Source organism: Monodon monoceros, unplaced genomic scaffold, assembly GCF_005190385.1.
Source record: "Monodon monoceros isolate NGI ecotype Baffin Bay Population unplaced genomic scaffold, NGI_Narwhal_1 Super_Scaffold_5, whole genome shotgun sequence".
In the NCBI taxonomy this organism is placed as follows: Eukaryota; Metazoa; Chordata; class Mammalia; order Artiodactyla; family Monodontidae; genus Monodon; species Monodon monoceros.
Genome location: NW_021703782.1, coordinates 94028310 through 94053361, shown reverse-complemented (window position 1 = coordinate 94053361; position 25052 = coordinate 94028310). Strand labels below are relative to the sequence as shown.

General features: G+C 46.0%; 1 protein-coding gene across 8 annotated transcripts in view; it reads right to left on the bottom strand.

Annotated features, from left to right (window-relative positions):
* Positions 1-4537: 4537 nt before the first annotated feature.
* Positions 4538-25052, bottom strand: part of TMEM268 (transmembrane protein 268) — a 32056-nt gene continuing 11541 nt past the window's right edge. For 7 of the 8 annotated variants that reach the window (XM_029202576.1, XM_029202575.1, XM_029202578.1 and 4 more), the window contains 7 exons: positions 21237-21346; positions 18345-18455; positions 17138-17287; positions 12668-12778; positions 11784-11864; positions 10408-10593; positions 4538-7678 (listed from right to left, as the gene is read on the bottom strand). In XM_029202576.1, the coding sequence (XP_029058409.1) occupies positions 7499-7678; positions 10408-10593; positions 11784-11864; positions 12668-12778; positions 17138-17287; positions 18345-18455; positions 21237-21346 (929 nt within the window). In that variant the 3' untranslated portion in view covers positions 4538-7498. The remainder of the gene's footprint in view (positions 7679-10407; positions 10594-11783; positions 11865-12667; positions 12779-17137; positions 17288-18344; positions 18456-21236; positions 21347-25052) is intronic. The other variant, XM_029202573.1, reaches the window with a different exon arrangement.

Here is a 25052-nt window from a genome sequence, read left to right as displayed (position 1 = left end):
AGTGCAATGTTAGACTTCGTCAGCAGGGGGTGCTGGAGATACTGGAAGAGGAAGGGCCTTCCTTCTGTTCTGGGGAGCTCACTTAGCAGGGAGCAGCACATGTAGCTCCTTGGGTATCTGGCTCTGGCAGTTCACGTGGCTTCTCCAGCACCCAGATCCTGCTGTATATGCTGGTCGGCAGCACTTAGCAGCCAGCAGCTTCTCCCGGTGACTTACCCCCAACAAATGGTGTAGTGCCTCCATCTCTCTGTGATATCTTTCCCTAGCACCTTAGAGGGCAGATTTCTAGAACATTCTGTCAACATGGCATCTCAGCGACTTCTCTGCGTCCAATGGGCCACAGCCATGTCGTTCCCAAGGTCCATATCTCAGCTGGAGATGGGCGGGGGGGCTCTTCCTTGGGGCCTCTATCTCAGCCCTGTGGTGGTGGCTATGCCTTAGACCTGTTATTTCTATATTCTTTACAGGATCTTACTTCTTATTCACCAATCCATTATTTCAACCCCCTGTTAAAGTTAATAATTCTTTATATTAAACTTGTTATATTCAAATTACTGTGTGCTTTCTGTCTTCTGATTGGCCCCTAACTGATACAGACATCCAAAAAGAGGCTGCCTAGGCAATCAGGACAGACAGTGATATAGGTATGAACTAGGTCAGCATCCCTAAGATGGAGACGAGAGCCCCAAGTTCCAAAATATATCTCAGGTAAAGCTGGCCAATTCGAACTCGGAACCATACAGGGAAGAAGATTCTGCAAAATGAAGTTCTTCACTTCTTTTGTAATGCAGAGAACTGCGAAGGGGGTGGTAGTGAGGCCAAGTTCACCACACACAGGAGATTGTTTCATCTTGCGCTATGTCAAGCTAAATGAGTCTATGGGACATCCAGGTGGCCACATCCAGAAGGAGGTTAGAAATATGTGGCAGGTAAAGTTAAAAGAACAATGGCTGAAAGGAAACAAGGGAATCTCCAGAAAACCCTATGTTCCTTATGTCTTGGAACTGTTTCCTGCAACAGATTCAGCAGGTGCTTTGCACATAAAAGATGCTCCTTAAATGTCACCTCCTGCATTTAGAAGCCACTTCACAGAAAGATGGGGGGAGGCTCACATCCTATGAACTTGTCAAAGGGCTCTTGGCCTCAGGGTGATATCTTTCTTTAGAGGATTTTCAAATAATAACAATAAAAATAATAATGGAAGCCACAGCTGGACCTTACCTCTGACTATGGCAAACTAGCTGGTATCAGACCAATCCTCCTACTGAGAGCAGTTTAAAAGGCTGTAGTTTCTTTTTCTTAAATCTGTCCAAATATGTCACAGAGCTACCAATGCAGTGAGGACTTGAGGGGCCAAGATCCTCAAGAGAAAGAAAGTGCAGAGAGATGAAATGGACATCAAGGTCTTCTGACCTCCTCGAGGCACTTGCCAACTCCTAAAAAGAGTCTAAAAGGCTGAAAAACTGGGCAGAGCTTTCAGTAGACTCACAGCTTAGAGGCTGAGGGCTCACCCTGGAGGAAGAGGATTGGCTGTTAAAAGTTTTTAAAAGTACGTTTCCAGTTAAAATCTCTGAAGAGCTAGAACCTGCAAATCAGTGCTAACCAGAAATATACTAAGTCTTACTAGGACTAAAACCCAGAGTCAAACTAACCCAACTTTACTTTTCTCAGAAGCAAAAGTAAATCCTTTCTGAAGGAATATCCAGAGTCTTGTGCATCTCTTCAATGTTTCATTTTTTTAAAAGTGTCTAGCATTCAATAAAAAATTACCAGGAATACCGGAAGATAGGACCAACTGACCAAAAACGCAAAAGGAACATACTTACAGAAGAGCCAGATACTGGAGTCAGCAGATGTGGACTTTAAAATATTGAAGAAAACAGATGACAAGATGGATAATTTCATCTGAGAACTGTACACTATTTTTTAAAAATCAGTTAAAAATTACAGGACTGAATATTACAATAGCTTAAATTAAGAACTCAAGTCAAAGGATTAACAACTGAGTAAACATAACTGAGGGTAAGAGTAATGAAGTGGAAGATAAGTCAGTAAAAAATATTCAGACTGAATCATGAAGAACCAAAAGAATAGATAACACAGAGAGTCTTAGAGATACAGTGACAAGGTCTTAACACACATATCCTTAGAGTCCCAGAAGGAGATGAGAAAAAGGAGGGCAGAAGCTATGATGAAAAATACTGTATCACAGATTCAAGATGTGCTACGAATCCCAAACAGGATAAATATTGAAAAAGTTATACCTCGGCACATCAAAATACAATCACTGAAACCCAAAGCAAAGAGAAAATTTTAAGAACAGCAACAAGACTGATAATTGACTTCACAAATAATGAAAGCCAATGACATCTTCCAAAGGTTGAAAAGAACCCAAAAAACCTGTAGTACTCTAGAATTCCTGACTTACCAGAAACTTCTTTCAAAAATAAAAACACAATAGAGACCTCTCAGCAAACAAAAACTCAATCTGTTACTAGAAGATCTGTACTGGAAGGAAGATACTAAAGGTACTTCTAAATATAAATACTATACTAAAGAAAAATTCCAAAGGTAGTTTCAGGAGTAGGTGAATGATTCTAGACAAATGTGCGGAAATGCAGGAAGGGATAAAGAGTAATAACAAAGCAATAAATGAAGAATAATAAAAAGTAAACATGTGGATAAACCTAAATGAACACTGACTATACAAAGCATTAATAATAATGTCTGTTGTGGTTTAAAATATAGCAAGAATTGACATCCATGATAACAAGACCACCACAGACAGAAAGGTGAAAGAGTTCTAAGGTCTTTGGATTGTCCAGAAAGTGATAGAAGGATCCTCTTATAATAGAATTGAATAAGTGCAGGATGCATGTTGTAATCTAGGGTCACCACTAAGAGAAAAGAATACATACCTCACAAGCTACTAGAAGAGAAATTATACAAATCACAAAAACTTAATGCAAAAGAAGGCAAAAACAGTACAGAAAAAAGAACACAGAAGGGGAGGACCAATAGTAAGTAAACAGTAAGATGGAACATTTAAGCCCAAAACTATCTAATATATCAGGAAACACACTGGACATAGCATAGTAAATACTCCAGTTAAAAAACGGACTGAATTTTTTTAATCCCACACTTTCACAAGAGGAGCACCCTAAATACAAGGATGCAGATAAGTTGAAGGTAAAAGGATGAACAGATATACTATGTAATCACCAATCAAAAGAAAGCTAATGTATCAGACAAAGTAGATTTTAAGGCAAAAATCTACTAAAAAGGGATATTTCATAAAGATAAAAGGGTCAAACCATCAGGCAGTTCTAATAATTCTAAATTTGTATGCATGGAATAACAGAGCAAAACTTGTCAGAAGTGAATTAAAATACACGTTTACACAAAAACTTGTACACAGTTGTTCGTAGCAGCATTATTCATAATAGCCAAAAAGTAGATTTGATGAATAACCCAGCTGGATGAATGGATAGACAAAATCTGCTCTATCCGTGCAATGGAATATTATCCAACCATTAAAAAGGGATAAAGTATTGATACATGCTACAATATGGATGATTCTTGAAAACTTTATGTTATGTGAAAAAGCCAGACATAAAAGGCCACAAACTGCCTGATTCCATTTGTGAAATGTCCAGAATGGGAAAATCCAGAGAGATAAAGTAGACCAGTGATTGTCAGGGGCTGGGGACAGGGAGTCACAGGGTGACTACAAATGGGTAGGGGGATTCTGTGGGGGGAAGATGTGATGAAAATGTTCTAGAATTAAATAGTGGTGATGTTTGTGCAATCTTGTGAATATACTAAAAACCACTGAATTTTATACTTTAAAATGGTGGATTTTATGGTACGTTAATTACACCTCAATTTTTTAAACTGTGTAATTAAAAAAAAAAAAACTTTGTCAAAAGTAAAAGGAGAAACAGAAAATCTACAATCCTAGCTGGAGAGTTTCCTCCCTTGGTCACTGATAGAACCAACCAACCAAAATCAGTAAGGATATAGATTTGAATAAGGTAAGTAAAAACTCACACAAATAGACACAGGTAGAAAACAGTATGCAGCAGCTGAAGAAAAGTCATCTTCAGATGGCGGAGCCCTTACTATGGACCACACTATGAACCAGGCCTTGTGCTTTGCATGCGTCACCTCAATTCATCTCCCTATTATCACATGCCCCCTTAATAGATGAGGAAGAACAGAGAGGGTGAGCATCTGGCCCAACGTCACCAACCAGCTTGTGCTTAACTTCCCTGCTAGGGAAGCAGAATCTTCCCTAGATTAAAGAATAAAGAGTAGAATCTTTATTCACATAAATACACCCCATGGTGCTGGAGTAACTGAGGTCTGACGCAGAATGAATAAACATTAACTGTTAATGAACTACATCATCCACAAAAGCATAAGTCGGGCACCTACAGCATTTAAGACATAGTGAGAGATTTAAAAAAATAATAATAGCAACAATTTCTTGAGCGCTTACTCAAGTTTGCGACTCACAGTTGCAAGCACTTTACATTTTGTATACCATTTAATCTTCACAATCACCTGCCAGGTAGGCACACTTACCCCATTCCACACTTGAGGACTGAGACCCAAGGATGGGAGGGACGCGGCTCCTAGGTGGCAGCCCTTGGATTTGAATACCTGTGACTCTAGAATCCAAGCCCTCCGCTCCCACTTCACGACACGGCACCACCTTCACCAGCTCCATGCCTGCCATCAACACAGAGCTTTGAAACGGCGCACGTGTTCCTTTGTGGAATCTCATCTTCACAGCAACCCTGTGAAGCAGGCAAGACAGAGATCACAGAATTTTCTAAAAGAGGAAACTGAGGCTCAAATGCGAAGAAATGTACCTCATGGGCACACCTGAATGCCCTACCCACTGGGTGACACCACCAGAAACTCTAAAGAGAGGAAAAGGCAGGAAACAACACATCGAGGGTCCTTTAAGGAGGCTGTCAAATGGAGAAACTGCTGTTTGGTCAAAACACACACATTTTTATTCTCTGTTATTATACTTACCAGGGTTTTATGGTTGGATGATAAATATGGGCTACTATTGATCACATTCACAGCCCACACTTCCGCTGTGGCAGGTGAGAAAGACAATGATCGCCTTCATGAATAATTCTCATTGAGCAAAGTGGGCCGCAGCATTTGTCGGCTGACGAGAAATGCCTAAAAGAGCCATTTCCAAGGGCTGGTCTATGTACATGATTTCTCTTCTCTGGCCCAGAGAAAGTGAACAGTCAGATTCACCCCTTACATGGTAAGTCACCCACATAATTACATTTCATGTTCACCAGATTCATTTATAGAGTGAACTGACATTCAGAGAGGTTAACCTAGCCAAGGTCACACTGCTAAGAAGTAGCAGATCTGAAATGAGAATACAGCTCTCCTGCTGGCTAGGCCAGTGTTCCATCCAAAGGGGTATCAGGTCTGGGACACCTCACCTGTGTGGGTCTATAGAACCTTTCTGCATGTAGATAAAGGCATAACAGAGAGAAAGGCCAAGGGTTAAAATGGAACAGAAAAAGATGGAAATTCCCAGATCTTTGGCTTTGAAAGGGCCATTAAGAATCATCCAATCTACCCACTATACAGATGTGTAGACTGAGGACCAGCCTAAAGTTACATAGCTAAAAGTGGCAGTTCAGGACCAGAACCCCAGTCTGTGACAACTTCATCATTCAACTGAGTACAGAGAGTAATTTGCAAAAGCTACTATAGAGATGACAAAGCACTCAGTCCACAGGATTTTTTTCCTTAGCAAGTCCAGGTCATGCACAAAAAGTACAAGGTGCAGTCTTTGTCCTTGAGGAGCTTATAGTCTAGCTAGAAGAATAGGTATATGCACAGGAAAACAGAATCAATAACATAAAACATGAGTAAAAGCAGCAACTACATCAAGAATTTAAAGGCCGCAGAGTCAGGAATTCCCTGGCGGTCCAGTGGTTAGGACTCGGTGTTTTCACTGCGGTGGCCTGGGTTCAATCCAAGGTCGGGGAACTACGATCCCGCAAGCCACGTGGCGTGGGAAACAAAACAAACAAACAAAAAAAGTGAGATGATTTGGATTCATGGATTAAGAGGTAATTTTTTAAAAATAAAAATAAAAAAATAAAGGAGGCAGAGAGTGGCAGGTCTGGCTATGTTGAAAGGCTTCCTGAAGGAGGGGTAAGGAAAGCTGGGCATTAAAGCATGCATAGGAGGGGGAGGGGCAAGATAGGGGGAGGGGATAAGAGGTACAAACTGCAATGTATAAAATAAATAAGCTACAAAGATATATTGTACAACACAGGGAATACAGTCAATATTTTATAATAACTGTAAGTGGAGTATAACATTTAAAAATGGTGGATCACTACGTTGTACACCTGAACCTTGTATATATCTTACGTCAACCATACCTCAATTAAAAAAAATTTTTTTTTACAAAAGCATGCATAGGAGCCCAGCACATACAAAGGAACAGGTATGTCAGTCCAGGAAAAGAGTTTCAACCTACGAAGGATTTTTACGGGCGATGAAGCCAAAATTGCAGACGAAGGCCAGGCCTTAGGAGCTGGGGAGCCTTTAAATGCCAGGCTAGGGCTTTTGGATTTGGGCCTAGGGAACAACGGGTCTTCAAACTTGTTCAGAAGCAGAGCACCTGGCAGCCTCTGAGCTCTTCATGGAATTCCACAAGTGACAGATTACGCTTCACTCCAGGACAGTGTTAGTGTTAAGGAACACACGGCGATTCTCCGTCTGCAGTATGAAACCATCCCACAAGCAAGCATGCTGTGAACAAAATATGTCCTCCAATCAGACAGGATCAGTCTCTTCCAAATATTCCCATTAGCAGTTACAGGCCGTTTGTTTCCTACTCCTCAAGGCCTGTGTGCTAGCATACAAGCCCAAGTGCCATCTTTTTTCAGAAAATGTAGGGAAAAAACAACTTAAAAATGGAGAACATTCTGAGAATTTACTTCTTCACTTCAGATTGGGAAGAGGCTTCTTATAATCTAAGGGGCCCAAGGCGATGCCACAAAGAGCAGTGTCCTCCCTGAGTCTCCATCTGACAAGAAGGGGGTGGGGGCAGAAGCATCACCTGAGACCAAGTTTTGGACACACATTCAGTCCAGTCTGGTCATCTTCACATTTCCTGGGCTCTCCAGACAATGAAAGGGGTGTGCGGGTGGCCCTTTCATCCATGCCCACAGATCTAAGCAGCACCGAAAGTACCTCAGAGTGGGACCATCGGCTTCTGCAAAGGCCAGGGGTCAGTGTGGGATGTTGACAAGCCATTCTTGTGCAGGGTCCTGGAGTGAGCACGATACTCACAGTGCTGACGTGACTGACAGCCTCAGAGTGCCCCCAGATGCTGCTCTCCTCGCCTAGGGCTCACCGTCGGCCACCTTGGGCTCCTGAGGCCTCCCAGACTTCTCACCTTCAGCCTTGGAAGGAGATGAGTACCTTCGCCCCTAGGTCACCTGGCCAGGAATGGGCAGCACCCTGTACCCAGGATGTGGGCTTCTATGAGCTGGCAGGGGCATGGAATCCTTGGAGAGTCTGTGTGTCGTGTGCCCAACGCCTGGGGGAGCTGAGAGGTCACCAGGAGCCGGATGTAGTAGCCACCAAACACTGCCAGCAGCTGCTGGGCCATTTCCTGGAAGAGGTAGGGAAGCAGAGTGAGGGCCATAGAAAAGTGTCTAAAGCATGAGGGGTACGCCAAGTGGTCCTTGCACCCCTGGACCAGCAGTAATGCCCACTAGGAAGAACCCGGCAAGGCCCTCACCCGGGACAACTGCAAGATGCCTGAATCTGGTCTGGAACTCCAGCTCTCAGGCTCTGTGGAGCTCCTGCTCCACATCTCTGAGGTGGTAACCTAACTGCTAATAGGTGATAATAATGTGCACAAAAAAGCTAGGGAGCCTCAAAGCACTAGAGGAATTACCATTGGTTTATACCAGCCCATTGTGCACACACAAACACACACACACACACACATTTTTCCAGTTTCAAGTGTCTGTGATTTTGTAAAGTACATGACATCAAGGTAATGCACTTGAAGAAAATCACCAGTAAATGGAGGCATGGTTGGGGGAATACCCCTCTGACGGCAGGATTCTTCAAGTCATACACAGCAGTACCTGCTGAATTGCTTCAGACAGTACTCCTATATTAAAAGTGCTTATCAAAACTGGATTTAGCACAAAAAGACAAATACGGTATGATTCCACTTATATGAGGCACCGAGAGCAATAAATTCATAGAGACAGAAAGTAGAATGGTGGTTTTCAGGGGCTGGGTAAGGTAAAAGAATTTGTATTTAATGGGTATGTTGTTTCAATTTGGGAGGATGAAAAAGTTCTGGAGGAGGGTGTAGTGATGGTTGCACAACGATGTGAATGCGCTTACTGCTACTGAATCATACACTTAAAAATAGTTAAGGTGGTGAATTTTATACTATGTATATTTTACTGCAGTGAAAAAAATTAAAAAGTGAAAAAGAGGAAAAAAATGTTTTTAATTGTATTTAATGCATGCTCTTAACACATTTGGTCTCTAAAGTTCCATCCACCTGTCTGGCAGTTGGGATTCCAGCAAAGATGCTCCAGTCTCTTTTGTGTGGCATGGAACTCTTTCACAGTACTTGTGTCCAGTCTGAATGTAATGAAGTAAAGTGTGGGTTACACCCAGCCTGTTTACGTCAATACAGTTAGGGATCAAGAATAGGCTTTTAAATCAAAAGGGCCAGATGGGAATGTCAGCTCAGCCACCCTGGGATGGACCCTGAGCGAAGTCACTTCACCTTGCTTAGCCCACTTCCTCATCAGTAAAAGACAGAAAATCACAGCACCTTTCTGGTTGAGCTGGAGTGAGGACTAAAGGCACTAATGGATAGAAAGCCCAATACCTAATTCGCAATAAATGGCATCAATATCACTACCATTATCATTATTCAAAAAGCAGAAATTCCACCTAGCTCTGTAGGATCCGTGTTTCCTTGGAGTTATCCTTTGTGCTAGAAAAATGTTGAAAACGTCAAACAGCCTACCACTTACTAACTCAGATTGGTCTTCCCGCCCATTTATTCTAAAATTGATAACATAAGAAACAAAGAACTGTGACAAGAAATTGGCCTCCTGAGGATCATAGGACTGGTTTCTGCCTTGGACTTTGCCACATTCTCCCTTGTTCTGCGACCTTGGGTGAGTCAGCTGACCTCTTGGAAGCTTATTTCACCCATCAAGGAAGAAGGGAAAATAATCTATACTTCAGAGGATATGCTAAAGAATTTTATGCATGATAAAAACCTGTGAAAATGAAAGAGGTCATTATAACTATTTCTCCGCCTTTTGCACACACTGGGTTCCTCCTGAAATATGACAGTCTGGCCCAGGTTGAGACTTGGGCATTGCTTGTATTTTCCTTTGCTATTTTATAAGGGCAGCTACTTTAAAAACATGTGCACACACACTGAGACTTGATATTCATGACAGGAAATTGTAGTACTATTGGTTTGAATGAATTTGAAAAAATAATTTAAAAGACCCATCATAGTTAATGAGCTATTTCACATAAAGCCAGACATGCATGCACAAGAAAGAACTTATCAATCTTTTCAGCTCTTTGAAGAGATTAACATTTTCTCTCATAATGGTCCTATTTGCAGGTCCCCCCACTCCTCATCCATACAAAAGGGAAAGTCTGGGCTGGTTTGGACCTTTAATCCCCAAATCTATTGGCTAAAAAGAAAATGCAAGTGCTCTCCTGTATCACACCCTGCCGAAGGTCGCCCCTCACTGCATGTCTCCCAGACAGTGGGTCTGTCCTCGTGGTGAGAAGAGGGTTGCACAAGCCGCAAACCACATTACCAGATTTCTGGTCTACTAGCTCTTGACCATACCCAACAGACAGCTTGGGTGGCAGGACCCAAGAGAACTCCGGAGCAGGAGGAAAGAATTCAACAGAGATGCATACAAGATTTAAATATCCAACTGCAATTTAAGGAGATGGATGGAGAGATGATAGATTGATTGATAGATTTAAAAATGACCCAAATATTCATCAACATGTTCATGGTTAGGTAGGCTATGATCCATCAATATGCAACTACATATCCAATAGAACTACACAAAAGAATACCAAGATATGTTTTAAATGGGGTGCGGGGGCACCCAATAAGTATAAAATGATTCCTCTAAGCTATCTTTTAAAGTGCTGGGGTGAGGAAAAGAATATTGAAAACCAGTAGGCTAGAAGATGTGTATGGTCCCTACCAACCCAGTAAAGGCATGTCCCCAGGAATCTAGAACTTGAGAGCCCCACACGGACTCTATGCAAACACCTGGTGGGGGAGGAGGGGACCTGACTGGCCCAGGTGCTTGTTACCTCCGGCTCAGCCTCAGGAATAAGCTGGCGAAGTTCGGTCTGCATGAGTGGCCTCTCCGAGGGACGAGGACTGCTGGGCAGGAGAGGAGCTTCCTCCAGCAGGTTCTCCGGCCCCTCGGCCACTGTGGGGCTCACCCCAGTCTCCATGACGACACACAGCTGGCTCAATCTGCTTCTCAGCAAGGACTGCAAAGGAAACAGAGAGGGGCTCAGTGCCGGGTGGTTCCCTGAGCCGCAGACCCACGTAGGACGGAGAGACTGTCTACAGACTCAGATGCTGACCTCAGGAGACTCTGGCGAGATCAGATAATTCCTGCAAAAGTATGGTCAGAAGCACTTTTCCTTCCATGCTCTCATGTGCTCCTCAAAGCAGCCTGGGACGTGGGAATCTTTACCCATATGTTGCAGATGAACAAACTGGAGCTCAAAGGAATTGCCCAAAGCCACACGGGAACCAATGGGTCCGGATCAGGGCTAAGCCACAATCCTGACTTCAAAACCAACCAGAGCACTTGCGGGGGCCCGAAAATGGATCCCGGGGAAGAAGCACAGGGCTCGAGGAGAGGCGAGCTGGGCTCCAAACTTAGCATCACCAACCAGCTATGCCGGCTTCTCAGAGCCTCAGTTTCCTCCTCTGTGGAACTGGAGCAAACTCTCCCGGTTCCTTCTCAAAATATTCAGGATTTCAAACAAGTGAAAGTCATCTAAATATACGGTATTTTCCTCTGCCAGAATCTTTATTATTGTTGGTGTTATAAATGAAATATATTCTCACTGTTATTTATTATTATTATTATAGATAAAATTTATATTCACTGTAGAAAATGTGGAAAATGCAACTAGTTAAAAAGGAAAAGAGGACTTCCCTGGTGGCACAGTGGTTAAGAATCCGCCTGCCAATGCAGGGGACATGGGTTCGAGCCCTGGTCCGGGAAGATCCCACATGCTGCGGAGCAACTAAGCCCGTGTGCCACAACTACTGAACCTGCGCGCTAGAGCCCGCAAGCCACAACTACTGAGCCCACGCACCACAACTACTGAAGTCCAAGCACCTAGAGCCCGTGCTCCGCAACAAGAGAAGCCACCGCAATGAGAAGCCCGCGTACCGCAACGAAGAGTAGCCCCCGCTCGCCGCAACAAAGACCCAACGCAGCCAAAAATTAAATATAAATAAATAATTCTATTTTAAAAAAATTCTTTAAAATGGAAGAGAAAAACAGCCATAATTCCCTAGGCAAAAACAACCATGATTCCACAGAGGTATTCTTACTTCCAGGTAACTTTTCCTTAGACACTTGTTCCAACGCTGAGGTAATGCAATCTATACAATCTAGCCTCCTGGTTTATTTTTTTGTTTTTCACTTAAGGTATCTCACCTCTTGGCTCGTCTTCATTTCTCGAACATGGTCGGACAAAAACTGCACACAGGTCTCCAGGTCGAAGTAGACAAACCAGAGCTGGGGAGAGAAGCAGCCATGACTGCTGAGGCCAAAACCCACCAGACCTCGAACTCTCCATCTCTGAGACGGGCCTCACCTCCTGCCTCCTCGCTGGAGACTTGCCCTTCTGGGGATGACCAGATTCATCCCAGTCTCCGGCGTGAGCATGCCATTCTGCTCTCTCCCACAGTCCCCCCCGCACGACGGGGTCTGGTAGACAAGTGGCTTCGTGTGCAGATTTGGAAAATGTCAAACCCTGTGCCTGCTGGGGGCCCACCTGTACCCACACCCTGGGCCCCTCACCAGCTAAGAATGCGAACGTGGTGCTGAGGAGATTTATCAATCCTCCCAGGCAGAGCCCAGCCAGGCTCAGGCACCCTGGGCCTCAACCAGCCCAGCTGTGTCCCAGACCCACTGTGTGACCTCTTTCTAGTCACTTCAGATCTCCCCATTGCCTTGGGGCCAAGAAAACAACCATGCCAGGAGGACAAGGCCCTCAGGGTCTGACCTGCCTCCCCAGGGACCTTGTCTGGGTACTGAGGGCTCGAAACAGAGGAGGCCCCATCTCTTTGCTGAATGAATGTTCAATGAGGAATGTGGCTTGGATGGTCTCCGAGCTTCCCTTCCAGCCCCGCCTCGTGGAGGTTCTAGGCTGCTGGTTACCACCCAGAGAGGAGTCTCCAGAAAGAAACACTGGAGCAGAGAGGAAGGAGGGGCTGCCGATGCCATCTCCGTTAGCAGACTCCGGGGGACACTGCACAGACTGGGAGAGCCCAGCCCCAAAGTGGGTTCACTGGAGAGGTCACTCCGAGACACAGTACCTGAATCACACTCTGGCAGCCTTCCACCGTGTCTGTCACCCCCAACAGCACCCGGTGTCTCAGGAGGGCTCCGTTGGCAGCCGCCAGCCTCAGATCCGTGTTGGCGTTGGCCTGTAAGACAAACGCCAGCCCCATGGCCCAACCTCCATGCTGCCAGGGAGCTCTTGGGCCTGAGCAATAACCACACACTGTCCCTCCCCGAGACACCACGGAACAATCCTGGTCTCCGAGACACATCCATTGTCTCCCCTATAAAACAGACTGTGGCAATGTTGGGACAATAAATTCAACAGTGTCAGAGAGCTTCGGGTGAAGCCCAGCTCTGCTACTTCCCGGCGGTGTGGCCCTGGACAAATGTGTCCCTTCTGAGTCTTGCTTTCTTCAGTTGTTGAAGAAGGATAAAAAGCATCTCCGGCCCTTAGGAACATGGTGAGATTGAACTGAGATTGTGTGTGTGACGCACTTAACCCGGTGCCTGGGACACAGTCGGGGGCCACACATAACTGAGGGAGGAGGCGGTTGGAGACCTTTGAGCATCGATTGTGGGAATAAAGCACCTACTTTCCATACTACCTAACCCAGTGACTGGCCCTCGGAGGGGGGCTCTGGGAATCCATCTCCTTCTTTTCCCACCAGAACCAACTGACGCCATGGATGACAAAGTAGGTGCTAAGCAGACTGGGCAGGAGAGGACAGGAAGGGTGACAGGACCCAAACCTCTAAAAGACCCTACAAGGACTTTCAGATGCAATTAGAAGGCAACCCAATCGAGGACAATGGTCCCCAAAACAGGAAGGACCCCTGTAGGGAGCTTCTGAATGTGTGAGAAGGCCCTTACGGTTGTCACAGGCACAGGACAGGCAATGCTGGCATTTAGGGATGAGGACCAGGGATGCTAAACACATGCCTTCCACTGTAGGCCACGTCCCATGACAGAGAATCTTGCACGTGGAAGAACTGTCCCTCAGCCTACCTGAACCCTAAATGTCCCACTGGGCACGAGCACATGTGAAAAACTCTCTTCATAATTCTCTGACTGGCCAACCTAATTCCATTTTACATATAAACCTAAAGTGTTTTGTGAATAGGTTTTAAAATACATCGAATTTTCCAGGAATGCCACTAAAGGCACACCTCGTTTATTGCATTTCGCTTTATTGCGCTTTACAGATACTGCCTTTTTTTTTTTTTTTTTACAAACAATGTTTGTGACAATCCTGAGTCGAGCAAGTCTATTGGCGCCATTTTTCCACTAGCGTTATTTTTTAACTGAGGTATGTGCATTGCTTTTTTTTAGACATAGTGCTTTTACACACTTAATAGACTACAGTATAGTGTAAACATAACTTTTATATGCACTGGAAAGCCAAAAAATTCATGTGACCCTCTTTATTGTGATATCCGCTTTGTAGCAGTGGTCTGGAACCAAACCCACAGTATCTCCAAAGTCTGCCTGTATTATAAAAATCAAGGGGTGATTATATTTTGTTTTGCCTAGAACTTTAGCAAGGGTGTTCACCCTTTCAGAAACCCCTATCACCAAGATTTCAGGTCCTGACTCCATCTCTTAACTACCTATATAACCCTGGGCAAATTAGTCACCATCTCTGCCTCCACACCCTCACGTCCAAATTGGAGATAACACCCCCTAATAATAAGGGTTAGAATAAGGATGAAATGAGTTAATCCACGTAGGACACCTGGAAGAATGAACACTCGATATATGTCACCTAGTAATATCTTTATGATGACGATACTGAACTGAAGACACCATGTTTTCCACTGTACCATGTTGGCCACAAACGAATATTTTTAGGAATTTTCAACATACCCTAGTGATGTGTTTTACTCTCTAGGGGATAAAAGACAGAGTCTTGCCTGCCTTCATAAGCCTTCTGATCTTGAAAAAGGCTAATAATGACCCAAACAAGGGGAAAACAAGGCAGTGTGTACAAATGCTGAGGCTCTCAAGGGTGCTATGTGATGCGGGTAGGACACAAACAGTAAGAGTGACAATGGTCAGGAAGGGGGATCTGCATGGTCCTGAGAGATGAGGGATCCGAGGATAAAGAAGTCCTTGAGCTGAGGCTCAGAGGAAGACCTGAGCAAGGCTGTGTGACCACAGACTAGTTACTTAACCGCTCTGAGCTTTGGTTTCACCACTAGTGAAGAGTAAATAATCATGACAGTTGATACATAGTGAGCATTTATGTAACACCAAGTAAGATTATAAGCACGTTGCATGTATTAAGTCATTTAGTTCTCCCAACAATCCTATGAGGGAGCTAAAATTATTATCCCATTGTACAGATGAGAAAACTAAGGCCCTGAGAGGTTAAATAATAAATCACCCCAGGTTGCAGGGCTAGCAAGTGGCAGAGGTACCCTGCCTCCTTGTGAGGCTGTTGTTGGGCATGGATATCAGGCCCCAAACACAGAACACATAATAAGTGCTCGTTAAACGATGGTCATACGAGAAAGTAAGGATCCTGGAGGGGATCAACAAACAGTGATGACAGAAGGGCTATTATGTACCTGGGGCCTCCACGCTGCCCCTACGCGTAAAGATCCAGGGTCTTGTTTGTCTCTGTGCCCTGTGCCTAGCACATCTCCTAGGCACTTGCGGAGGCTTCATAAATGCCAGCTGAATAAGGAAGAAAGGGAGGAAGGAGGCAGAGAGCCACGGCAGGCATTCCCTGAACTGCCTCCCTGAAGCACCTGCCAGGTGCCAGATATTTTGCTTGCTCCTGATAAAGCAGGGCACTTTGCTTCTTCCCCCTCCCCAAGAGAAGGTTCTTGCTGCAGAAGCAGCCAGCTCCACTGATTTTTTTATAGGCCAAACACAGGGGCCATGAGAGCTTCACAGAGTCCAAGGGCAGCATTATTCTGTCAGCCTCATCGCAAAGCCCGACAAAGATCCTTTCAGAATGATTAAGCCATGAAGTTCCTATTTGTCCCTGTGAGCACAGGCACTAAATGGAATTCATACCCCCGAACCCTGACCACATTTCCCAACATCGCGCCCTCTCCTCCTGAGTGAGGCAAGAGTGGAGTGTTTGCTAAAGATCTCAAAGTCCAGCTCTGTGCCAGGTGCTGGGGGAGCTTCTGAAGCAGCTGGAAAGACAGTGGAGGGGTGGTTGCCAGAATAAGGGTCCCCCAAGGATGTGTAAATCCTACTTCCCAGAGCCTGTGAATTTATGTTACTTGGCACAGAAAAATTAAGGGTGTAGATGGAATTAATGTTGCTAATTAGTTAGCCTTAAAATGGGAAGATTGTCCCAGATTATCTAGACAGCCCAATGTAATCACAGGGGGCCTTGAAAGTAGAAGAGGGAGACAGAAGACTCAGAGTCAAGAATGCGAGAAGGACTCAACCCACCACTGCTGGCTTTGAAGATGGAGGAAGGGGCCATGAGCCAAGGAACGCAGGTGGCCTCCAGGAGCTGGAAAAGACAAGGAAACAGATGCCCCCCCTAGAGGCTCCAGAAAGGAGGCAGCCCAGCCCTGTCAAACTTTTAAACTACAGAACTGTAACACAACACATTTCTGTTGTTTTAAGCCACTACATTTATGGTTATCTGTTACAGCCACAGAACACCAATACAGGTGGGTATTGACTGAGAAGATGGCTTGGAATCTGAGCATCCTGGCCTTGAATTTGAGCTCTGCCATTTATTAGCAGCATGACCTTGGACTACTACTTGGGCCTTTCGGAGCCTCGGATTCCTCACCTGCAAAATGAACGTAAAAGCCTCTACCCAGAGATTTACTGGGGGGTTTAATGAGTTAATGCATGTAAAGCATTTAGTAGATGACCTACCACATATGAAGTGCTCAACAGTAACAAAAGACAGATGTTGAAGAAGCAGAAGACAATTAGCAAACCATACATTAAGCCAGGGGGTATCGATCTCCTTTGTGAATGAGATCAGGAATCAGAGGGTTCAGTCTTTGAAGCTCCACTCTGACACTCAGAGTGGGATTGGGACAAGTTACCTAAACTCCCTGATCACCCACCCACTCTCTGCCTCAGAGGTCGTTACTGGGGTTAAATGAGACACAACTGTCAACCAAGCACCAGGTAGAGTCCATCCACCTCTCCCCAGGTACCCCATGCTGTGAGGTGGGTCCAGGAAACACCCTCGCTCACAGGGCCGTGGCAAGCACCCAGGCAGAGGAGGTGCATGGAAGGGCTCAGTCGCCTCAAAGTGCCATCCTCCCCGCTCCCAGACTCTCTCAAAACACAGCCTGCTCCCAGAAAAACAACCCACAGGCATTAGAGAGAAAAACAGAAAGGATTTAATCACATGTGTGATTTGATTTCTTTTAGTCACTGGGCACATGGGCCAGGGTGAATTTTCATGGTTGGGGAAATTCTTTGAAGCAGGTAAAAGAAAAATCTGACTTGGGATTATCCTGTCCACACAGCCTTTCTGGAGGGAGCGTGGCTGGAGTCCCCGGATGTCTTACCTTCCTCTGGTGTCTCTCGAAAATGAGCACAAGAGTCAGGGTCAGGCTCACGGCAGCCAGGGTCACGAGCAGCACACCCACCCAGTGGTTCCCCAGGGCGAACATCTGGCTGGTGGAGTAGATGTTGGCCCACACCACCACGTAGAACACCTGCAAGAAGCCAGAGAAAGGGCACGGTCAGGAACACCAGTCCTCAAACGAAGCAGCTCCATTCCAAGGGACACCCTCTGGCCACTTCTGATGCCCTCCATGGATGCGCGAGCTCACAAGGCCAGTCAGAGGCTGATGGGGGCGGGAGATTGGGGTGGTCTGTGAGAATGGGCCCTTGTTCCTTGTTCAAAAGCAAAGGGAGAGGCAAGGGGTTAGAATAGCTACTCCAAATCCTTGCTTACTCTGAATTCAAATAAAACAGAAAAGGGCAGGGGGCTTGGGAGTGAGATAAATTTGAATCAGAAAGCCCACGTTGATCCTTCAACAGCTAGGTGGCCTTAGACAAGTTGTAACAACTCTCTGGGCCTCAGTTTCCTCATCCGTAAAATGGGGATAATAATACCTACTTCACAGTGTTGTTATAAGGGTGAATAAGATAACCTATGTAACAGCCTAGCACTTCTTAGGAAATCAGTAACTGCCAGTGGCCATCCCTTCCACTCCCAGAAGCAGGACATGGGAGTCAAGAGTGCTTTTTGACCATTTATACATACAGAGGAGTGGCAGGTCACAGCGGTTAAGAGCACAGATGCAGAAACCAGAGTGCCCGGGTTCCAACACTGGCTGTGCCATATTCTGTATGCCTGTGTGTGTTTACGTATATATATAGGTGTATACATATGTTTATATGTATACACACACACATATATGACTAGAGCTGAAATAGACCAATCTGTTGAACAGATGGGGAAACCAAGTCCCAGAGAGGAGGAAAGTCTTGACAAAGCCAGACACTGAGTCCAGAGCCTCAGTGGTGGGTCTACAGATTCCCAATCCCCCAGCTCTGCCCTTAATAAACCCTGCCTCCCATCCTCTGCATGGAGAGCTGGCTACAACTCTCCCCCATGAATTTCCTCTTACACCAAACCCAGGCCCAGGTGTACTGCTCTCTCCCAGGCAGCCCAGCCACCAGCCCCCAAACCCGTGACCCACACCAACAGGCTCCAGCGCACTGTGCCGAATTCAGCAGTGCCTCAGAGGCCTCCCTCTCTCTTACCACAGCGAAGGCCAGCCGCATAGGCCTCGAGTTGTAGATGATGTATCTTCTCACTTGGGGCTCCAAGAGGGCGCTCTCAGCCAGGCTCCTGTACTGCTCAGCCGGGACCTGCTTGGCCACCCAAGGGAAAGAGACCCGTCAGCCCGGAGAACCACATCCCACTCCTTCCCACCAACAGGGGTTGTGGCCAGTTCACGTGGCTATCACGTGGAAGGGGGATGAGGTGCATTCCTGGCTGCCCCCAAAGGCAGAATGGGGAGCGTGGAGCACGGCGTGGCAATCACAGGGTGCAGCTTCCAGCTCAGAGAAGGACAGGCACCACTGGGGAGGTGGGACAGCTCGAGATCCAGGAGGACGTCCAGGAGAGGGATCCCTGTAGCCCAAGGCTCAGCACCTCACAGCAGACCCAGGATAGCCTAATGGTTAAGGTGCAGGGCATGGAGTCAGCCAGCCCTGGGTCTCCAAACCTTGGCCCTGCCCCTCATGTGCTGTGTGACCGGGAGCAAGTAACCCCGCTTCTCCTCAGTTTCCTCCTCTTTAAAATGAGGATAGGGACTTCCCTGGTGGCGCAGTGATTGGGAGTCCACCTGCCAGTGCAGGGGACCCGTGTTCACGCCCTGGTCCGGGAGGATCCCACATGCCGCGGAGCAGCTAAGCCTGCGCGCCACAACTACTGAGCCTGCGCTCTAGAACCCGTGCTCTGCAACAAAAAGAAGCCACCACAATGAGAAGCTCCCGCACCACAACGAAGAGGAGTCCCTGCTTGCCGCAACTAGAGAAAGCCCGGGCACAGCAACGAAAACCCAATGCAGCCATAAATAAATAAATAAATAAAATTTTTAAAATAAATAAATAAAATAAAATGAGGATAATCAAAGTACACCTTGTAGAGGTGATAGGCATATTAAATAAGATAATACATATACAATATTTACAATAAATACAATAAATATACATATAGTATGTAGACACATATTATCTGGACATCTTTGGGGGCCTCTGTTCTCTTACTTAGATAGATATGTGTGTCTAAGTGTATGTGTACACAAGCCCGGTGCTGGTTCCGTAGTGAACACTTGATACACAAGTGTTATTCTCAGACTGTACCATCAATAACTATTAATACAGTCCAAGATCCTGAAAATTCACATCTTCCTGCCCAAACAAAAAATGTCATAGAGCAAAGGTCCTATGAGAATGGATTGCTTAAGAACACAGAATTTAATCATCAGAGATATTTAGGAACATGGCAGAACAAGATGTAAACGGTTCATCAGTTAAGAAAACCCAACCTGAAGACAACTGTTTAAGAAAAATGTTCTTTTGTACAAAGGCTGAAAGGAAGCGTGAGAAGTAAAACCAGCTCATGTGCTGATGTGGGGCTAGTACTGTCAACTTGGAAAGTTTCCCTTTAATGGTGATAAAATGTTGTTTTAAACCATAATGCAAGGAGTAAACTCTCGAGTCTTCAGGGTAAAATTAGCAATGTAGCTTCCTCAGCCATAAATAATCCTCCCTGGGCAGTGAAGATGAAGGCCTGATCATGCTGGAGGATTTGAGAAGGGCAAGAACCACACCTGTGGGAACTTAATAGCAATACCACAATTTATTGAACATTTACTATGTGCCAGGGCCAGCGCAAGTGCTCCTCGAGCACTACTTCTCTTAATCCATGCAAAGACCCTGTGTAGGCATTAATATTAACCTCGTTTTACAGATGATGAGACTGTGGCTCAGAGAGGTTAAGTCACCTGCCTAAAGTCACCCAGGCAGTAAGCAGCTGAGCTGGATCTGCATCCAGATCTATGAACCCCCGTGAAGCCTATGCCTTGAATCACTATGCTTGAAGGTACTGCATTATCATCTAATGAATTCACACACCCTTCCCTTTGCAGAAGCAGTTCCTTCTCCTAAAATGCCCTTCCTCCTGTCCACCCAGCAAACTCTTTTTCCTTCAAGAGCCCAGATCAAGTATCTGCTCCACTGCAAAGCTTTTGTTAGAATGAATAAAGGAAAGCTCATTTATACTGGAGTTGGGAAGGCCAGAAGGAGGTGCTCTCATGCCCTACCACTCATTGTCATCTGCAGACTCCAAACACAAAGAGAATCACCTTGCATCTCCAACAGGAAGAAGGTCGGTTTCTGCCTTTTACTACCTCAGCAGGAGGAAGATTTTCTCCTCGCCTGGCAACAGCCCAGCCAACCAGAGGCTGTCACAACTCAGCCAATGAAAAGCCACTACACTTCGAACCCCAGTTTCCCCCACTGGCCTCCTTGTTTATAAGAGCCCCTCCCAACCTCTCTTTTACCTCTATAAAAGAACAGTCCTTTCCTTTGTTTCTCCAGACTTGCCCAGTTTTTACTACAGCATGCCTGTCCCGAATTGCAACTTTCTGCTATTACCGAATAAACCCATTTTGCCAGTATAATAACGGGCTGCTTTAGTTTTAAGGCGGACACTTTCATAACCACTGCTCCCTGAGCTGAGTTTATCATTTTCTCCTGTGAATGTCTTCAATGTCTTGTGCATCCCTCTACTGCAGCATTTATACCATACTGTTCTGCTTTACCTGACGCATGTCTCTCTCACCCACTGGGCTCTGTGAGCAGTGTGACACCAGGCACGGGGACCTAGTCACCTCTGTAGTACTCAGTGACCGCCCAAGTGGCCAGCACAGGGTGGACACCCCAAAACACACATCTGTTAAGTAAATTAATTGGAAGGAGAGGACATCTTCCTTATATTCCCTACCATGTTGAGCACAGGGTAGGTGTTTAATAAAAATGTTGTGAATAATTGGATGATAGAATAGATAGACGGACAGACAGGTGGATGGATGGATGGATGTATGGAAGAAAAAGTACTAAGGACTCCATAAAGTCAGCGCTCACCTGAATGCCCCAGGTCTGCAGTTGTTCTTCGGCGGCTCCCAGATCGAAGGAGATGGGTGCACAGGTATTGTCAATCCGGAGAACTGTGAGGACCTGACCGTTGTGGAGCTCTGAAAGCAGACCAGGAGCTTCATCAGGCTGAGCAATAAGGACTTTGGGTGAGCCCAGACCTTGATGGCATCACCTCCTCTGGCCTTGAGAACATTCTCATGGCAAGGAGGGACTTGCCATCCTCCAACTCCTAAGGGAGAAGGACTGGACTTGACTGGAAAGCTCCCAGGAGACAGAACTGAGGCCGGAGGCTTTTAGGACATTATTTGAGACCATAAAAGGAAGAACTTCTCAAGAATGTGAGCTCTGTCCACACAAAGTCTGGGAGGTAGTGGGCTCCCCCTCACAAGGGATATTTAAACAGAGACTGAACAACTAATTACACTGAGGAGATGATCCAGCAGACATTTATTCGAGGATGGCAAAGGAAGTGCAACCAAACAACTTACATCCCTAGTGGGCTCAGAGTCTAAGTAACAGGTAACAATGTGGTAGGCACAACAGTGAACCCCCAAGGATGTCCCCACCCTAACCCCCAGAACCTGTGAATACATTATCTTACATGGCAAAGGAGAATGGGGGTTGCAGGTGAACTTACTGGTATTAATCAGCTGGCCTGAAATAGGGAGGTTATCCTAGATTATCTGGGTGGGCCCACTGTAATCACAAGGATCCTCAGAAGTGGACGAGAGGGAATTCCCTGGCGGTCCAGTGGTTAGGACTCCACGCTTTCACTGCTGAGGGCTCAGGTTCGATCCCTGGTTAGGGAACTAAGATCCCGCATGCCACTCAGCGCAGCAAAAAAAAAAAAAAAAAAAAAAAAGAAGTGGAAGAGGGAGGCAGCAGAAGAGCCAAGAGGGATGTGACTACGGAAGAAAGGTACAGAAAGATGGAACATTACTGGCTTTAAAATGACGGAAGGGGACTTCCCTGGTGGTCCAATAGTTAAGAATCCGCCTTCTAATGCAGGGGACGTGGGTTCGATCCCTGGTCGGGGAACTAAGATCCCACATGCCACGGGGCAGCTAAGCCCGAGTGCTCTAGAGCCCGCGCGCCACGACTAGAGAGAAGCCCGTGTGCTGCCCGCACGCCGCAACTAAAACCCGACGCAGCCAAGTAAATAAATAAATATAAAATTAAAAAAACAAATGGCCGAAGGCTTCAGCAGCCAAGGACTGTGGGTGGCCTTTAGATGCTGGAAAAGAAAAGGAAACAGATTCTCCGCTGGAGCTTCCTAAAGGAATGCAGCCTTGCTGACCAGGGCTGTCAGGCTGTGAGCGAACAGTCTGGCCAGTGTCAGACTTCCAACCTACAGAACTGTAAGAGAAGAACTGCATTTGCTAAGCCACTGTTAGTGGCACCTGTTACAACAGTCACAGAAAACTAATCCGCTGACTTACGGGCAAGCCCTCCCCAGTGTCTCTGCACTCACTCAACATTTTAAAAGCATATATTGAGTGAAGTCATACCTCAAAAACACACATCATCTCAGCCTTGTCACAATGGCTATCAAATTTATTCGAGGATGCCCTGCAGGGCTGCAATGAAGCCAGACCAGGAGACCCGAGGGAGGCCAGCTACAGTGAAATCCCCTCGGGTCCAGGGAGGAAGGGCAGCAGAAAGAAGCCAAACCAACTTCCGTTCTGAGTAGAGAAACTCTGAACAAAAGGACCGAGATCTCCTTCCATCACGTACGAGGCCCAGGGAGCCACCAGAGAGCAGCCAGGGCAGCTGCTGCAGGGTAGTCCAGCCCTGAGATTCTAGGATCCCAGCGTTCAGCCACGCAGGGCTGGGAGCTGAATATTTCAGCACGTTTTCTGTAGCTGTTGCTCAGAAAAGGAGGCAGGGCTGAAGGGATTAAACCATGAACATGTTACCTGCTGGCTCAGGGCCCAGCTCGGGGTTAATCCCTGAGTCTTAAAGCAAAATGACTAGCTCTACCTTCCTGGGAATCCCTGGCCCACCCAAACGCTCCTCTAACCCCTCACCCTGTCCATCCCTGGGCCCTGCCACCTGGGCCAACAAAATCTCTCCCAGCTCCGTGCACCCCTTGGTGTCTTCACCACAACCCTAGGCCAGGCTCCCTTCACCTCTCCCTGTACCTGCCGTAGTCTCCTAACTGGTTTCTCCAACCTGCTCTTCCTCTTACGATGCATTCACACAGCAGCCAGAGCACAGATCAGATTAATACAAATTCTCTGAGTAAAACTTTCAAGAGCCTCCCAGTCCTCTGGCAAAAACCAACCTCCTTACCAAGCTCCCTCGGCCCTTCGAAGAACTAGCCTCCTGCCAAGCTCACCTTGAAGCCTCAGCCTCACTCTGTGTCTTGCCACCCCAGCCTCCTTAGCCCCTTGGACATGTAGTGTTCTCTCCCACCCCAGGGCCTTTGTGCATGCTCTTCCAGCTCTCTCCCTAGAACACATCCACCTAGCCTCACTCCGTTATATCCAAGTCATCATTTGTGTTCCAGCTCATTAATCCCTTGCCCAGGAAGTCTTCCCTGACATTCTAAACTCATAGCAGATCAAATCTGTCTGATAAACCTGCCCATAACTACATGCTCTCCTCCTTTATGCTTATCAAAGATGAGCACATGTGTATGCAATTACTTGATTAAAGTCCACTGTCTCCATCAGACTATATACTCCCACGTTGGTTTTGCACATCACTGAATCCCCTGAGCTGGGTTCAGTGCCAGGTGTATAGTAGGCACTAAATAAATGCTTCCTGTATAAATGAGGTGGGGAAAGCACAAGCTAGATGCTTTGGGGTTCAAATGGTAACTCAGCCTCTCTCTAACAGAGCACCTTGAAGAAACAATTTAATCCCTGGCCATCCCCTTAGAGGATGATTATATCCACCGCAGAGGATTTTGCAAATAATTAAGATGATGAAAATTAAGCGCTTGGTGCAAAATGGGTACTGAATGACTGGCTGCTACTGTTGTCATAATTTAAAAGCCAGCTTGTCAAAGCTCCTACGTTACCATAAAGGCACACCAGTTTAGCTGTGTTGGTTTTTACCTTCCCACACCTTGTTCCAGAAAGGATTTAAGGTGGCTTCATAAAATAAAATATGAAAAGATAAAATTAGATTTAAAAATAAGTAAATGAGGGAAAACAGACAAAAAGAAGATCAAGACCAAAATAAAATAGAACAATAAAATGCGATAAGAATAGCTTCCAGGGACTGTTCCCATCCTATGCACCAGGCATGGGCTTAGGCTCACAGTCGTGATTCCATTTAATCCTCCAAGACTCCTAGAAGGTGGAAAACCATTACAATGGAAAAGGAAACTGAACCTCGGAAAGGAGAACCAGCTTGCCTGGTGGTACCAGGGGAAATGAAAGTAAGAAGAGAAGAAGTGAAGAGAAAGGGTAGCATACAAAACGCAGGCAGTCATGCTGTGCGGAGCCTCAGACTAGCCCTCCACTGCACAGCACAGAGCAGAAAACACACACTGACCTGGATCCCAGGCATGGAGGTTGTGAACCACTCCCCTAGCCTGGCTCTTTGCACTATGAGGACAGTGCTTGCCTGAGCAATGTGAGGACTTTTCATAGTGTCTCTGTTTCCCTTTCAAACCATGAGTTCCTGGATTCTTGGTAATAATCTCTCTCATCTGCTCCTCAACGTGAGAACTGCAAGTCCTCCACTTAGAAATACTTGTTTTTACATCTAGGCTAAGAAAAAGGATCTAAAAAGCTACCAAAGAAGCGTGTGTGTGTGTGTGTGTGTGTGTGTGTGTGTGTGTGTGTGTGTGTG